Source organism: Capricornis sumatraensis, chromosome 12 (assembly GCF_032405125.1).
Source record: "Capricornis sumatraensis isolate serow.1 chromosome 12, serow.2, whole genome shotgun sequence".
NCBI lineage: Eukaryota > Metazoa > Chordata > Mammalia > Artiodactyla > Bovidae > Capricornis > Capricornis sumatraensis.
Genome location: NC_091080.1, coordinates 31,460,590 through 31,477,820, shown reverse-complemented (window position 1 = coordinate 31,477,820; position 17,231 = coordinate 31,460,590). Strand labels below are relative to the sequence as shown.

Genomic DNA, 17,231 nt, shown 5'->3' with positions numbered 1-17,231 from the left:
CTCCGCCCGCTTGTCATTATCTTCTGGGGGACCACCAGGCAGTCATTGAAGTTGGCTGTAGGCTTGGTTTCCCAGACGTCACTGAAGAGCTTCAAAAGAGAAGAGCTCACGAAGGTGCCTTTTCGTTTTTCTCCGGAGCCAGAAGCGGTTATTTACATTAAAAATAACGTTTTAAAAACTCTAATCCGGAAGTGTTCAAGTTGTGTTTTTAAAACAATAGGAGAGGATAGAGTTCCACCTTAACAGCCGGGCTTGTTTTTGAATAGGGTGTAATGTGCAAGACAGTTTACCATTAGCATACCAATGTGTGGTAAGGAAATCGGAGCCCAGATTTGGTGGTCCCTGGGGAGCAGGTGATTGGAACGAGGCTCCAGGAATCTGTGCGGGGATAGGGGGTGGTGTGTGCGGAGTGGGGATAGATACATTCTGTTGGTTGAGGTGTGAATTACACGGATTCATTACGTGTTTGTCAAAACATCCAACTTAAGATTCGTGCATTTCACTGTTTGTAAATTTTACCTCCATTTTTAACTCAGAAATGTGCCATTTGCAGGTCCTTGAATCTAATCACTTAATCTTTTAAAAGGTAGCCCAATTATTCGGTTATCAGAGGTACCAAATCTGCAAAGCATTGTACTGATTCAATCCAGCCAGATTCAAAAAAGGCTGTAATATGTGGAATGAAAAAAATATTCAGTGTGAGTTGTGAGTTGTTTTTATTTGGAGAAAAATGAGGACTAAAGCCCAGGATTCACCTCTCAGATAGCTCTGAGGAAATGCTCCCAAGAGGTAGGGTGGGAGGTCTGTATATATACCTGGTTTGTGCTAGTCACCAGGCACGGATGTCTCTCCTAATAATTTTAGTGCTATTCTAGATATAAGAGGCAAGAAACTGAGCTCATAAAATCTTCTGAAAAATACCTAATTATCTGAAGGCCTGTTCTGCCGTTATTTCCCAACGCACATCTGTGCGTGCATGCTCAGTCATGTCCCACACTTTGTGACCCCATGGACTGTTGCCCATCAGGCTCCTCTGTCCATGGGATTCTCCAGGCCAGAATACTGGAGTTGGCTGCCATGCCCTCCTCCAGGGGATCTTCCCGACCCAGGGATCGAACCCCTATCTCCTGCATCTAGCTTCCTGCATTGGCAGGCTGATTCTTTACTCCTATGCCACCCCGGTAGCCTTCCAGGGCAGTGTCATTCTTGATCTCCACCCTAAACTCCTTTCAAGGGTGTGTTAGGGTCAGTGATTGCAGGGACAGGTGACCAAATCCTTGCAGAGGCAGGTAGCAGGTGACAATTTAGTTGGCAAAGGTCACCATCCAATTTCACGGTCAGAATTATCTAGTCCAACATCTATTCATCAACCAAGTGAGAACTCCTTTTAAATACATGCCACAAGCCCTGCCATTTTTGGTTTTGAAAGCAAGAGCTCATTTTAAAAGTGGGAGTTAGATGCAGCAGAAATAAAGTCCAGCCTTGACTCCACCAGTCAGTTTAGTTCAGTTCAGTCACTCAGTCGTGTCCGACTCTTTGCAACCCCATGAATCACAGCACGCCAGGCCTCCCTGTCCATCACCAACTCCCGGAGTTCACTCAGACTCATGTCTATCGAGTCGGTGATGCCATCCAGCCATCTCATCCTCTGTTGTCCCCTTCTCCTCCTGCCCCCAATCCCTCCCAGCATCAGGGTCTTTCCAATGAGTCAACTCTTCGCATGAGGTGGCCAAAGGATTGGAGTTTCAGCTTTAGCATCAGTCCTTCCAATGAACAGCCAGGACTGATCTCCTTTAGGATGGACTGGTTGGATCTCCTTGCAGTCCAAGGGACCCTCAAGAGTCTTCTCCAACACCACAGTTCAAAAGCATCAATTCTTCGGCGCTCAGCTTTCTTCACAGTCCAACTCTCACATCTGTACATGACCACTGGAAAAACCAAAGCCTTGACTAGAGGGACCTTTGTTGGCAAAATAATGTCTCTGCTTTTGAATATGCTATCTAGGTTGGTCATAACTCTCCTTTCAAGGAGTAAGCGTCTTTTAATTTCATGGCTGCAATCACCATCTGCAGTGATTTTGGAGCCCAAAAAATAAAGTCTGACACTGTTTCCACTGTTTCCCCATCTATTTGCCATGAAGTGATGGGACCAGATGCCATGATCTTAGTTTTCTGAATGTTGAGCTTTAGGCCAACTTTTTCACTCTCCACTTTCACTTTCATCAAGAGGCTCTTTAGTTTCTCTTCACTTTGCCTCCGTAACCTTGGGCAAATACTTAACCCCTCCTTTCCTCCACTGCAAAAGACATCTAATATACTGAAGTTTTGTGGTGATTGAGTGAAATGAATAGAAAGCAACTTGGTCAGTGTTGATCTCTCAGACACACACTCTTCCTAGAAACCCACTCTGCCTCAATCGAAGTGCAAGAGCCTGGGATCAATGTGAGATCACTGATCAAAGCAGAGACATTACTTTGCCAACAAAGGTCCGTCTAGTCAAGGCTATGGGTTTTCCAGTGGTCGTGTATGGATTTGAGAGTTGGACTGTGAAGAAAGCTGAGCACTGAAGAATTGATGCTTTTGAACTGTGGTGTTGGAGAAGACTCTTGGTCAGTTTTTAAATAAGAGCATTATTGAGATGTTTGGTCATTTTTGCTTTAATTTGAATTCTTGCCAAACTGTTTGCTAGACAGTTAAGACAGTTTAATCCTTTCTAAAAAGAAGCCAACAGGAATTTAAAGGAAAAAAGCTTTCGAAAGAACCGTGGTATGGTCTTAGCTGTATTAAACTAAAACAAGCTGGCTGACAAAGATATCTTGAGTAAGTGACTGGTCAAGGGATCTTTTGCAAATTGTGTAAAATGTGTTCACTATCTCAATAACACCCTTTATATAAATAGGGAGATTTTTTTCCGCTAGATAACACTCTGAGAGACAAGCTTTAACTGACTCATCATTATTAGAGCACAAGAAAGAAAGTGACTGACCCAATTGTCACATTGTGAAAATAAGACCTTACATGTGTGTTAATCTAACTTTTCTGGAATGCTTCCCACATCATGGCCCGTGTCATGGAATTTGAATAAGACAGCGTATCTCAGACAGGCTGAGACCGGACAAGTGTGGATAAGAAGCCTCTTGGAAAGAGGGTAAAGGACACAGACTAAGGTTTCAGACTCAACTCAAGACACACTATAATTCAAAAGCCACTCAACTGAGTGAATACTTCACTAGGAATCTACCACGTACAATCATTGATGTAGGTCACCGGGAATTCCAAAGAGGTGTTATGTGATATTCCTTATAACTTAAAGAAATCTAATTTCTCTGTTTTCTTGTGGCATCGAGATAACAGGGAACAAGATAAAAAACAGTCAAGTGTTGGGCTGGCCTAAAAGTTGGCAAAAGCTTATGGAAAAACCCAAATGAACTTTTTGACCAACCCAATATATGGTTAATTGGGTTTCGGAATAATAGAGTTGTGCCCTGGAAACAGATTTTTCTAGAGCAGGTGGGAACGAGAAAAGTATAGTTTTGATTATTAGGGTGGGGGTGGGTAGATGGGAGGAGATAACAAAGGGATGTCTGAACAAGGACAATGTGGCCCGGGAAGAGGAAGGGCCTGACCCAATGCCTTCCCCCGACCATCTCTTGGTTCTCTTGAGCCGAATGGATCAGCTCCTCCTCTCCCACAGACCTTCTCAGACTGTCCTCCATCAGAACAGAAGCCTCCCTCCTCTGTCCTCCAAGCACGGAACCCGTGCCCCTACAATGGCACAGACGTCATTCCCACCTTCAGTTAAGGCTGCTCACATGTCTCTGTCCCTCTTAAAAGCAGGGGCTGCATCTTCTTCACTTCTGTATCCCCCAGTGGCCCAGTTCCTCACACAAAGTCAACAGGCATTCAGAAATGTTTCTTTTTATTGAATTCAATGAGAGGTGAAAGTAGGGTGAAGTGAAGCCCATTTATAAGCAGGCACACACACTGGAGGTCACTCACTTGGTAGTCATTTTGTTGGATGCTTCCTGTGTGCCAGGCCTCACTCTAGGCTCTGAGGGCACATCCGTGAACAAAGCAGATAAAAATCCCTGCCCCCGTGGAGCTGACACTTAAGATCCATCATAAGGAGCAGGATCAGCAATACATTTACATAAATTCAACCACGCCTATCAGCATAGTGAAGAAAAAGGAAAAAAAACAGACACATTTAAGTACTTTAATTATTGGAACTACAAAAGTCTACTGCTGATATGTAGTCTTTTATTACATATTTTACTTGCTATCGTCATAAAATCTTCATGGCCATGTATCACTTTACAGCCATTCTACTTGTAAGATTATCTAGAGAACTTTATTGGCAATTTCAGAGATCTTCACGGATCATTTTGAGCATGCTTGATTCCATCCTTAAGCACAGTCCTTAAAACCTACCTATCTTATAAAGTGTGACGCTACTGTATCAGACGGAAACTCGGAGGTTGTTGGGCAAGGAAGAACCATTCTAAGTATCTGAACGTGAGAATAATGACATGATAAATCCATGTCTGGTTGGCTTAGTCTGGTAACAGGGAACAGGAGATAGTACCTTCACATAAATACACATGGTCAATCAACAGTGGAATTCACATCAAGAATTAAAAAAAATAAAAAAGAACGGTTCATGAGTCATTTCCCATTTTTTAAAGATAACTGAAATAGTAAGACCTTGAGGTCGAAAATATTTATAATCAACTCGATTATAAAATATAAAAGAAAAAATCTTAACATACTGGCTTATTCTGACTAAACCTTTATCATTTTCATACATTTTTCAAACAGTATTTAAAAAGAACACCAAGTTAAGAAAAATCATTTTTAAATTTTGCAATAATTTTACTCTATATACATTAATACCAATCATTTAACCCTGAAAACATTCTTCGCTTGTACAATGTACAAAGGTTGGACAGTATGTGACTAGAAATATTCCATTATCATAAAGCTACAGATTTGTGCTCCAAAGAGCAAAGTTAGAACGCAAAAATAATAATATAACAGTGATAAGCACCAAGAAGACAGAACTTTTTTTGCACTTAGGGCCTGACTGGTTGTATTTAAACATAACCTCTTCCAACAAAGGAATGAAAATGACACCTTATTTGACAAAAACAAAACAAAAAGAACAAAAATATACATATAGAGGTCTGGAAACAGTGAAGAATGCCCACTTTAAAACAATCAAATCAATCATGCCTGTTTTTTAATTAATGTGACATTTGCAAACCTAGATTCATGTCACTTTAGCTCACTTTATTTAACTCAGACTGCTCCATTTTTGTTAATGCGTTGTCACACTAGGATAAATACATATGCTGACTCATGAGTCTGCTGTAACGAATCGACACCATTACAGCTAGAAGACCTAGTAGCTCTAACAATCTTAGTTGCAACTCATTCCAACTGGTGAAACAGATTATTTATCTGTGTAATTTTTAAAAACCTTGGCCAGATGAGATATTGAGTGAATGAGATGAGTGTGTATGTGTGTGTGTGTGAGACAGAGTGCTTCCCAGAGAGGAGTGACATGCAAACAACCATACACCATGGCTCCAAAGATTTGGGCAGCCAGACACTGAACTTCCCCCAAAACAAACGAGAGGGGATGTTAAGGGGTGTATCATCACCACATGGAATCAGCGACGGATTTGGAACTAAGGCAGGATGCCTCAGCCACGAAGTTCCTGTGACACTGGAGGATGTGAAGCAGCAACAGGGATCAGGCAGGGGTCAGGGATCGACTCTGGCTGCACGCGGAGGGTTTCCCTGGGTCTGCAGCTGAGGGTCCCCGGACCTTGCCCATAGGGCATCTGCAGCGGCCCGGCAGTGGTCCTCCACTTCTTAGTGAGGATGTCTCAGGGAGCCCAGAGTCTCAGGCTGAGCATTCCCGCCTCCTGCTCTCAAAGGTTCTCTCAGTACAGATACCACCCCTTTTAGAGGCTTGGTCAAAACCCATCAGTGACCTTCCACTGCCAACTCCGCCTTGAAAGGGGCTCTCCTTCTCTCCCTGTGGTGTCCCTGAGTTTGAGGTAATGCCAACGGACTGTACGCCGTGTTGCAGTAATGAAGTCAGGCGGTCCACTAGAAAACTCAAGCGATCTGGATTCAATATTCGCCAGTCATCTCAGTAATACTTTCTAGTGAGAGAGTTTCTCCACACAACTTATAACGTGTGGAGCAAAGGAAAAATATATTGCTAGAGGATGATAGAAAGAGTTTTTAAAAGTTCAGCAGTGAAACTCCTTAAGGGAAGGAAAAGGAGACATATTATCATTTCCACTTTCTATTTGTCCATCCTTGGCTTTGAGGTAAAAGAGCACCAAAGTTCATGTAAAGCTAGTTAAAAGGTTCTTCCAGGCCCCTCCACCCACATAACAATCTGAGGGAAATCCTGAACCGTCTACTTTACAAATTTGTAACCGTATCTCTGGGCATGTCCGTACAGCTCTTTAATTCACTAGCAAAATCCACAGCAGTTTTTAAAACAGAATGACATAGTTGCATTCTTTAAATGCCAGCCATGAAATCATCACTTAAAAAAAAGAAAAAGAAACTAGTCAGATTATATATATGGAAGTCAAGCAAAATTCTCTTTTTTTTTTAAGCTGCTTTATTTGGTCTGCTGAAGACATGCCTATGGCTGCTTCTAAAAAGCCCTTAGGAAGAGCCTCACGTGACATACTGCAGTTGGATGTTGTCAGGTTCTTACACTACACTGTAGGTCTAAACTTCTTCATGAAAACCCCCCAAAGGTGCACACTAAATGCAAAGAAAAACTTCTTTCATAATTCAGTGAATTTCAGTCACACCAAAATAACATCTAACCTGTCCAAACACGCAACTTCTCTTTCTTCCCCCATGAACTAAATTTTTTTCTTTAAAAAATGATCAGATTTGAACATCAAGTTAAAATCCACCAAATTTCCAGTTAAACTCTGAGGGTTTCTATACAACAGTAGCATGATTTTGAATTAATATTGGCATTCAGCTTTTTGTATTTTTCCTATATATATCCTAGAGAAGCTTCCTGGATCATAATATTTAGGGAGAAATTAAAAGGGACTTGTATGATACTGCAAAGTTCCAGTAAATTCTCTTTATCAGGGTTTACCCTTAGCTCAATGGCATTCAACCTCTCCATGATGCAAGTATATGGATAACAAGTTATTTCAGATACAAAACTCTTAGCTCTGTGTCATAAATAAATTTGGGTAAAACCGCAAGCCTTCCACTGAATCATCTCGGCAAAGATGGCCCATCTTCTCGGCAAGAAGCAACCTAGGAGTCAAGGAGGAAAAAAACACCATCATCCATCCATCCATCCATTCAGAAACACAAATGATAGCTATAAGTGAGCAGCACAGACCTCGCTTACCTCTCTTTAGCCAGAAGGACAGACATTCCCACGAGCTTAGCAAACTCTTCTGATGTTAACGATCCCTTCTCTGAAACCTAACAGAAACACAGAGCAGGAAAAAAAATGTGATCATTTAGGCCACCTCAGTACTAACCTGAGGAGAATATCTATGTGTATCTACTGTGAAATAATTGACTGAATTTTCTACTAAAATCACTCCAGAACTAAATCTTCTTCACCAATGCTTAAGTCTACAAAAGTGGAAGGACCCAAAACAAACACTGTAGGCTAAAACACTGTGTAATAGGGCAATGTGTATGTGTGTGTGCAAAGTCACTTAAGTGGTGTCCAACTCTTCGGGAACCCATGGACTGTAACCTGACAGGCTCCTCTGTCCATGGAATTTTCTAGGCAAGGATGCTGGAGTGGGTTGCCATGCCCTCCTTGAGGGGATCCTCCAGACCCAGGGATTGAACTCGTGTCTCTTAAGTACCCTGAATCGGCAGGCGGGTTCTTTACCACTAGCGCCACCTGTGAAGCCCAATAAAGGCAGTGAACTTCACAGTCTAAAAAGGAACACACAACAAATTCTAACCGCGTGCATAGTACACGCTCCAGTGAAGGACCCTTATACACAGGATTGGTTTTAAGTATGTGATCGGAATATGTATAGTCTTGAAACTTTCATCAAGTTTAAAATAAGAGGTATAATAAGTGTGAGTTATTCTAATTACACAGGCTCACCACAGAAGCTAAGAGGCAGTAATATTTCAAGGTCCTAACAAATGATCAGTTTGGCCAGCAAAATCCACCTAAACTACAGTTGCTTTCCATATTTTTTTGAAGCAATTATTTCACAAAACAATTTGCAATGTTTCCAATGCAGCTTACATGGGTATGGCTAAAAGAAAAAGTTCAATCATGGGTGACACTCTGACAAAGTTAAAAACTTACTCTCAAGGCTGAGTTTCAAACAGAAAGGGAGTAAGCACCTCCCTCATTCTAGCTCCCCTTCCTTACAAGACGTTATGAGCGCTGGCAAGTTTCAAAGAGCTTTCGAAGTATAAATGTGATGAACAGCACTCATTGGTAATGATCAACCGTTTTCAATTGGGTCTGTGAACATTACTTTTTAGCAAAGTTAAATTCAAAAGGAAATCCTGTTTCTCAAGTTGCTAAGCACTGGGGGCTTCGGGGGGCAAGCTCTAACGAGGGAGGGAGGAAGCCGGGTCCCCGTACCGTCTCCAAGGCTGAGGCCACCATTTCCTCCTCCTTGTGGGACTGCAGTTCAATGACCATGACGCCGCTGTCAAACACGCGGAGTCTAAAAGTCGCAGAAGGGAGAACAAAGCCGTGAACACCTGGGGTCTTGGACCCTCGGGGAGGCGAAAATATTTTTTTACTTTCATTTATGCCCAGGTCTGAGGGCAATATTAACACAAAACAGCATTTCAAATATAACGACCATGGGTAACTAAGGCATAACCAAAAAAGCTCATGAATAAACAGTTCATGAAATTCTGAACTACAATCCACATGCTAAGTAAAATATGCCTGGCTACTTTTTTTTAAACCTGAAGATAAGGAAAATACAATTTACAGCTGAATGTTTGTACTTCTAGGTCTCCAGAGACTAAGACAAAAAAAATTGTGTAAGGACAGAAAGACTGGTGGCTGTGACCTCATGGGAGGAGCCCACATTGGCAAGAGTCTGAGCACCTGCCCCTGAGGCCCTGCACAGCCCGGAGAAGGATGGAAGCTGGGATGACAGGTGCCCATGGTGCCAGGTGACTTCTGCCCACATGTGAGAGAAACTTCCAGAAGAGTGATGTATATGCTGGCTCACCACACAGGAGGACAGACCTACAGGGCTGTTCTGTCTACTCAGGGTGGAACTGTGACAACAGATGGCAAACTTCCCGCAAGGTTCGTTTACCTCAGAGGTAATTTCAGCGCTTCCAGCATCTTGCACGCATTTACTAAATCTTCTGGTGAAAGCAACTAGAGAGGCGGGGAAAAATCCAAGTTTACCATTTACACGGCAAATTTAATAGAGTGATGCTATGTAATTATGATGACCACTCAAACAGAAGAGCTAAGTGTAAAATGATCATGCATCAAGGATTTTAGGTGGCTTAGTCATGTACAAGGCGAAAAGGATTAACAAAGAAGCAAAGACGTCTATTCATTAGAGCGGTACTATCCAAAGAAATATGATACAAGTCATATATGTAGCTTAAAACCTTCTAGTAGCCACATTAAAAAATATACAGGTGAAATTAATTATAATGCATATATTTTATTCAACCCAACAGAGCCAAAATTTTGCCATGTAATTGATATAAAAATCATTAATAAGATAGTTAACACTTCTTGACTCTATACAAAGTCTTCTAAATCCAGGGTGTAATTTACACTTACAGCACACTTCAATTTGGACTACCTGCATTTCAAGTTTACGATCATCCCCTGTAGCTACCTAGTGGCTACCCTTCTGGATCACACCGCCTTGAAGAATCAGCTCAGTACAGTGGTGACCAGCAGCTGTGAGTCACACGGAATAGCTCCGGAGCCAGTCCAGCCTGCGTCCCAATCTCTGTCAAAAGACTGTCTCCAGGTAGAGCCATGGTCAGGCTTTTGAATCTTTCTGAGCCTCAGTGTCCTCATCCCCGAACTGTCCCCCAGACGGGGAGAGTGAAAGCAGCTGCCACACTGCGTGAAGGGGAGGATAAACAGAGAACACATGCAGAGCGCCTGGTGGGCAGTAAGTGCCCACTGGGGATGATTACTATGACTGCTCAAATTAAAACACAGAGCAGAGGGACCTCCCTGGTGGTCCAGTGGTTAAGACTCCACACCTCCAATGCAGGGGAGTGTGGGTTCAATTCCTGGTTGGGGAGCTAAGATCCCGCATGCCGTGTGGCACAGTCAAAAAATTAAAAAAAAAACAAAAAAGCACAGAGCAGAGCCTTGACTTGGGGAACCTGGGTGAGCACTGGAGACGCACGTGTGAGCCGTCTGCGTGGAGGGCAGAGAGAGTGCACAGACAGAGCCTTGGAGGCTAAGGACAGGTAGGTCCTTAGGAAAGGACAGCCAGAGCTGAGGGGCTGATTCTAAGCCAAAGGAATGGGGCAGCTTTCCCGCTGTGTTATCCACAGGCAGTCTGAGTCCAGCCAGGTTCATTCAAAACAGTTAACAATCACAGAGCAAGGTCACCAGGCATAGTCTTGCTCATCATGACACAGACATAGGCTATTAGAACGCTAAGGTATCACTCAATTTAAACCCTATCGTAAAGGTAAAAAACCTGTATTCCAGAGAGGTTAAGGAAGCTACTCAAAGTCACTGAGCAAAACCAGGGACAGAATCGACTCTCCAGATCCCAGGGCAGTGTTCCTCTCACTGCACCACACTGCTTCTCAAAATATCAATACTTTTGATATTCACAGCCCTTCCTCAGATTGTATTCATCGTAGGAGAATTTGTATTCTATCAAGAAAGTCTATATTTAGCCAAAAGCGTATCTAAAACTTCTTACTTCCATTCCTCGAGCTCGGTTTACTAAACAGTACACCTCCGTAAGGGACATTATTCCCCCTCGTTCCTGTTAAAATATGAAATAAAAAGAAACATTATAATTAGCACTAGTTAGCACTTCCTAATGGAAATCATAATCAGAGCAAAATCAGAAATTATAAAATTTCTTACGAAGCTTTTGAAAACTATATTTACACACCAGGAACCTGTTCAGATACCAGGAGGCACTTCAAATTCCCTATTTGGACTTTAATGCCATAATTACTGTTTTAACATTTACTTAAATAAAAAGAGGGGTTGGACACTATGTTTCAAAAAGTGTATTTAAATGTTTTAAGTTATTCCAGCTAATAACTAAATAAATGATGGACTTAAATAAGAATATCACCATTTTGCAACCCCTAATGAAGTAACAGATACAGATAATGACTGACAGTAGCTGTTAATATCACACAAAAAAGATAATCAGATATAACATACCTTCTGATAGAAACGCACAAAACCCTCTATGAAATATTCTTATTAGGACAAAAAAAAAGAACTTCTAGATATAACTACCAGCTTACAGGGAACGCATAAGACAGTGAAGCATGGTAACTTACAGTTAGCAAAATCCAACTCTGAAACACTCTATAAGATAGACTAGCTTCTTCAGTAAATAAATCGTATGATGGGAAAAAAGAGATGGAAGAGGGAAAACCCCATAGAATTTAAAAAAAAAAAAAAAATCCTTGAGAGAAACCAAACATTTGCAATGTATCTTGGCTTGAACAAATCAACTGCAACAGAAAATGTGAATACTAACTAGGTATTCGATAATACTAAAAAATTATTTTTAAATTTTTAGGTGTGAAATGGAATTATAATCACATTTAAAGGCATGTTTATCACTATAATTACATAGTTAAATGTTTACAGGTAAAGGGATATGATGGCTGGGATTCTCTTTAAAATAATTTTGAGTGGAGCTGGATAATGGGGGCATAGGAATTCATTATGCTATCCTACTCTGTCATATGTTTGAAATATTTCTTAATACAGGTGCTTTCATAAAGTTTGATTCCCTGAATAATGTTAAACTGGAACATGAAACTTTATTATGAAGTTATTAATAGTACACATTATATGAAAAGATGTGTCTAAAATATATACAGATTATATATTTCCTTTTGAAAATAAGAGGTAAGAAAGACTTTTTGTATCAAACAGATTTAGATATCTGAAATGGAAATTAAAAACAATTTAGAAAATTATTGACAAAGAATCACTGAACTAGTTTATTACTGCAATTTATCAACTGTTGGTTGAATAGTAGCCACATCATGAAAGGAGTTAAGCTCTTAAGACCTCTGATGACACAAAAATAATTTAACACAATTTAAAGAGACCATTAAGATTTTGTTTTTACCTCCAAAGGTGCCTGCAGTATTCCAGCCAGCTGTTTGGCCAGCTGCATGTGGTACTGTGTGCCGGAGCCATAGGTTTCCCTGGTAACTGGGTTAGCTATCCCCATGCTCAGCAAATAGGATTTAAACCTGATGGTCTATAATGAGAGGAAAAGATACACGAAAAGACTATGCAGATTTAGTCTCTCTACCCAGCATCTGAAATCCATCAGACATTCAGTTCCACTCATCTACCCATCTCTTCTACTGTGTTTCTATGTTGTGAAATATATGAGTGGACTCCTAGTATTTCCTGGCATAAATTGGATTATTACTCTTTTCCTGCCTTAGTATCGCTGTCTCTATTTACCCCACAGGCTTGGTGGCAGATGAGACTCAGATAACAACCATCCTCTGTTTAATGTCAACCAAGTGATAAAACCAAAAACCTAGGAAAATGGCTGTGACCAGATTGTAGATAAATTTAATGAAACATATCAAACTTAAGGGTATATCAAGAAAAATCACTTCTTCCACATTTCAGTATCTCTTGTTTTCTACACTCCAGGAAAAAGTACTGAAATATCCTTTAATTCTGCTAGAGCTATCAAAGTTTTTATGGCTGACTTTTTCTTCCACATTGTCATATATTCTCAAGTCCTAAAAGAAATCAAACACTATTTTAAGAAACAGCATGCTGGTAAACCACCAAAATGCCCTTGTATTATCTCTGTAATCTAGTTCCCAAAGCCTTAAAGAGGCCACCCGTGTACCTCATCTTCTGTGATGTCACCTTGCTTGTCTTTGATCTTATTAGCAATGGACTTTGATAACTCCACCATTTCCTTAGCCTGTCAAGAGAACAGAAAAAGAGCAAAAAGAAGTAATGTCCCTAAATGTGTGCTAACAAAATATATTTTCAAAAGTGTATTATAATTGGTATGAATTTAATAGATGTAAATGACATATACCTTGACCATTAGCTTGCTGAGGTCTTCAAAGGCCTGAAATGAGAAATGAGATTTTGTTGGAATCTGTCTAAAGAACTGAGATGTTTTAAAGCAATGAAGCATTCTATTTTCTTTCCTATGATAGAAATTTATGAAAATTTCTGACAAATATCAATTTATTTATATGAATAGTTATATAGTCATAAATCTACCTTATCCTAAAGAATTCAGTTTAGCTTAGAAGCTGTCAAATTTCCAAAACCAACTACAGAAAACAAATTTTCAGAAAGAAAACAGTTACTGGTTAAACAAACAAAAGGTGAAATAATAGTTTAGAAAATATTATTTCTTTGACACAAGTAAGAAAATTTGTCACCAGTTTTTCCCAGATAAGAGGTCAGGAATCACAGGTGTTATACAGTTTTCCTGGCTGAAAATGGCAACATGCAGCTGCAGGAATACTTCTTTGGGTCCAACAATTTCGGCTTTAATAGCAGGTGTGATTAACCAAAACCATACACCTCAGGCTTGAATATTACACAGATTATACTTGTAGCCTTGGCTAAACTGGATATCACAAAAGAACATTTAAATACCACCAAAGAATATCTAAATAAACCCATCAACTGTTTGATTTACTACAATGAACATCCATCCCCTCCAAAGGCCTCTTCAAACTTAATCAGATACATTTATAATTCAAGTATTTGTGGCTCAATGATAAAGAAGTTGCCTGCCAATGCAGGAGATGTAGGTTCGATCCCTGGGACAGGAAGATCCCCTGGAGGAAGGCATGGCAACCCACTCCAGTATTCTTGCCTGGAGAATCCCATGGACAGAGGAGCCTGGCGGGCTATAGTCCATAAGGTCACAAAAGAGTTGGACACAGCTGAGCACACACTCACATACTTCCAGTGCAGAAGAGCATCTAACTGATGTGCACAGATGTGACTTTTTAAAACCAATTAAGCAGCTTATCATTAACTGAAAACTCAATCCACTGAGAACAGTGGTCCACGGGTTCAGCCTGGCTGGTGCCCGTCTTAATGACATGCAGGAACGTATCCCCCATCTGCAGAAAGATTTTGCTAAAAGAATAGAGTGCTGTGTACAGTTCTTATGGTCAGCTCACTGGGCTGCTACTGAAAACAAAGGGGAACGAATGTGCACACACCTAACAGGAATTTCCTCAGATAAACAAAAGGCTTAAACACTGGATTCTTATCAGCAGCGGCCAGCAGATGCAGGAAACCTTTTGTGGGAAACTTTGGGCAACGGCCCTGAAACTAAGGCTATTCGAATGTTTAAATGGAGGGCAAATCGCATACCAGCCTCATTTTCAAATAAAATTAAAATATAGACACTTTACACACTTAAGACTTTTACTTTGCGTATACAGTTACTGGATTTCTTTTACCTAAGTGAAAAGAAAAGACAACATTTCTAAATTTTTATATGGTAAGTCATTTTATTTACTGTATTATATTTTCATAGAAAAAGTCTGCTGAAAATAATGGTAAGTCTATGTAGAATACACAAATTAACTCTTAATGTGCATAGTCCATTAAAAATAAATACAAATATTTTAGTATTTTGGAAGAAGTGCCTACAAAAAATTCTAGGTAATTATAAAGCATAATTAAAAGCATCCTCACTTCTATTTCTATTATTATTCTAAAATTTGGTATTAGCGTTGAACACGTGAGTTGCTCAGCTGTGTCTGACTTCTTGTGACCCCATGGACTGTAGCCCACCAGCTCCTTTGTCCATGGAATTTGCCAGGCAAGAATACTAGAGTGGTTTGCCACTTTCTACTCCAGGGGATCTTCCCAATCCAGGGATCAAACCCACATCCCCTTGTGCCTCCTGCATTGGCAGGTGGGTTCTTTACCACTGCGCCACCTGGGAAGCAGAGGAAGGACCATCTGGTGAAGAGATCAATGACCTGCACAAGAGCCCAATGCTTGTGTAGACTCCTCTGACTATGCAACTCTGAAAACCACACTGAAGTGGAATAACAGTGCATAAGTTAAGAAAAACGGTATTCTGAACACCAAGTTAGTATGGCAGCCTTTAGAAAAAGGAATACTGATAATGCAAAATTGGTTCATTGCCCCGTGCCACCTCCAAGTGTCACACAGAAGGATGACTACAGAAGCCACCGCAAGAGGACAGCGACAGCACCTTCTGGGTGGCAGAGAGTGCTCGGGACACAGCAGACCACACTTGTCTAAGAATCAGGAAACCCGAGTCCTCATAACCCTGGTTCCAAGTCTTGTCACCAGCCCTGAGATGATTCCCTCTCTGGATAGTAAGAAGCCTTCCGTCTCGTGAGAAAATGCTGGAATTTTATGGGACTAGAGGATTCTGGGAAGATGGGGGCTGTGGCAGCATCATTTTTGAATCTCTCCAAATCCCACCATGAAAATGGGGCAACGAGATCTCAAAACCTCTAAGACCCACAGGCAACAGATATGAAGAAGCTGAGTGACGAGATCTCCACAAGAACCCCAAGACACAAGCTAGCGGAGACAAGCCACCGAGAGCCCCAAGAGCTGCCTGATCTTAACAGTGAGGCAGAGAGAAAAAAGGGAGGCAACTGAGCAACCGACAGACCCGAGGAGGGGAGACCCCGAACCAGCCAGCGGGCGTCACTCGAGAGCAGGCGGGCACCCTGAGGTCAGGGAATGAGCCGGGGAGAGCTCTGCCCACTGCAGCAGTGCCTGTGGGCAAGGGGTCCTCAGGCTGGGCTGAAGCAGCCTGTAAACTCTGGAAAGGGGGCCCCCGCACCCCCAGGCTTCCCGGCCAGGACAGGAGCCCACACTGGGGAGAAACTACTAAGACAGGAATCAAAACCTGAGTGAGACAGGGACTGGAGAAGGCAACGGCGCCCCACTCAGTACTCTTGTCTGGAAAATCCCATAGACGGAGGAGCCTGGTAGGCTGCAGTCCATGGGGTCGCTAAGAGTCAGACACGACTGAGCAACTTCCCTTTCACTTTTCACTTTCATGCACTGGAGAAGGAAATGGCAACCCACTCCAGTGTTCTTGCCTGGAGAATCCCAGGGACCCTGGTGGGCTGCCGTCTACGGGGTCACACCGAGTCAGACACGACTGAAGCGACTTAGCAGCAGCAGCAGAGGCAGGGATAACAGAGGAAGCGGGGAAACGGGCAGCTAAAAGCAGGGGTGGGTACGGGGCCAGGAAACCACGGATGGCAAGTCACCTCCCTTGTGCATCCTGCATGAACAGAGCGCAAGAGTGAGCTCTGTGGAGTAAGAGATGCCGCCCTGAGCCAGGCCTTCCTCTAAAAATTCAGGAAAACTAATTTCACACGAAAATTAGCAACAGCAAAGTATCAAGGTCAAATCCCACACAAGGTTATTACAAGAAGAAAAGAAAATCAGGAGCCGAGTAACATTACAGATAATGAAAAAAAGCCAGAAAGACATTTTCACAGATGGGATCAAAAATTAACCTTCGGTTTCAAAATGAGCTGATAGATGTTAAGAAAATGATAGAAGTTGTGAAAGAACAACAAATCAAGAATGAATTTTTAAAAATCATTTTTAAAATAAAGCCTACACTAGGGACTTCCCTGGTGGTCCAGTGGTTAAAGCTCTGTGCTTCCAATGCAAGGGGACCAAGTTCGATCCCTGGTCAGGGAACTAAGATCCCACATCTAGCAGGCCACGTGGTGTGGCCAAAAATAAATAAATAAAATGAAAAGTTAAAGAAAAAAAAAAGACTATACTACTAGATGAACACAAGAGGAATAAACACAGCAGATAATATCTTAAGAGGAACAGCAGGTGAAAAAGAGGACATTTTTCTAAAATAAAAAAGCTAAAAAGGGTTGGAAAGAAAGTCACAAAGAGTGAAGACTGGCGATAAAGCTGCAACATACAGCTAATAGGAGTCTCAGAAGAAAAAAATACCAAAGCGATTATTGAAAACTATAGAAAAA

The 17,231-nt window shown here is 41.4% G+C and overlaps 1 protein-coding gene across 2 annotated transcripts in view; it reads right to left on the bottom strand.

Annotated features, from left to right (window-relative positions):
* Positions 1-6,296: 6,296 nt before the first annotated feature.
* The window catches only part of VPS36 (vacuolar protein sorting 36 homolog), a 29,656-nt gene continuing 18,721 nt past the window's right edge, over positions 6,297-17,231 (bottom strand). For both annotated transcript variants that reach the window (XM_068984452.1, XM_068984453.1), the window contains exons 7-14: positions 13,286-13,318; positions 13,088-13,165; positions 12,338-12,472; positions 10,931-10,996; positions 9,329-9,393; positions 8,632-8,716; positions 7,411-7,487; positions 6,297-7,313 (exon numbers count right to left, since the gene is read on the bottom strand). In XM_068984452.1, the coding sequence (XP_068840553.1) occupies positions 7,220-7,313; positions 7,411-7,487; positions 8,632-8,716; positions 9,329-9,393; positions 10,931-10,996; positions 12,338-12,472; positions 13,088-13,165; positions 13,286-13,318 (633 nt within the window). In that variant the 3' untranslated portion in view covers positions 6,297-7,219. The remainder of the gene's footprint in view (positions 7,314-7,410; positions 7,488-8,631; positions 8,717-9,328; positions 9,394-10,930; positions 10,997-12,337; positions 12,473-13,087; positions 13,166-13,285; positions 13,319-17,231) is intronic.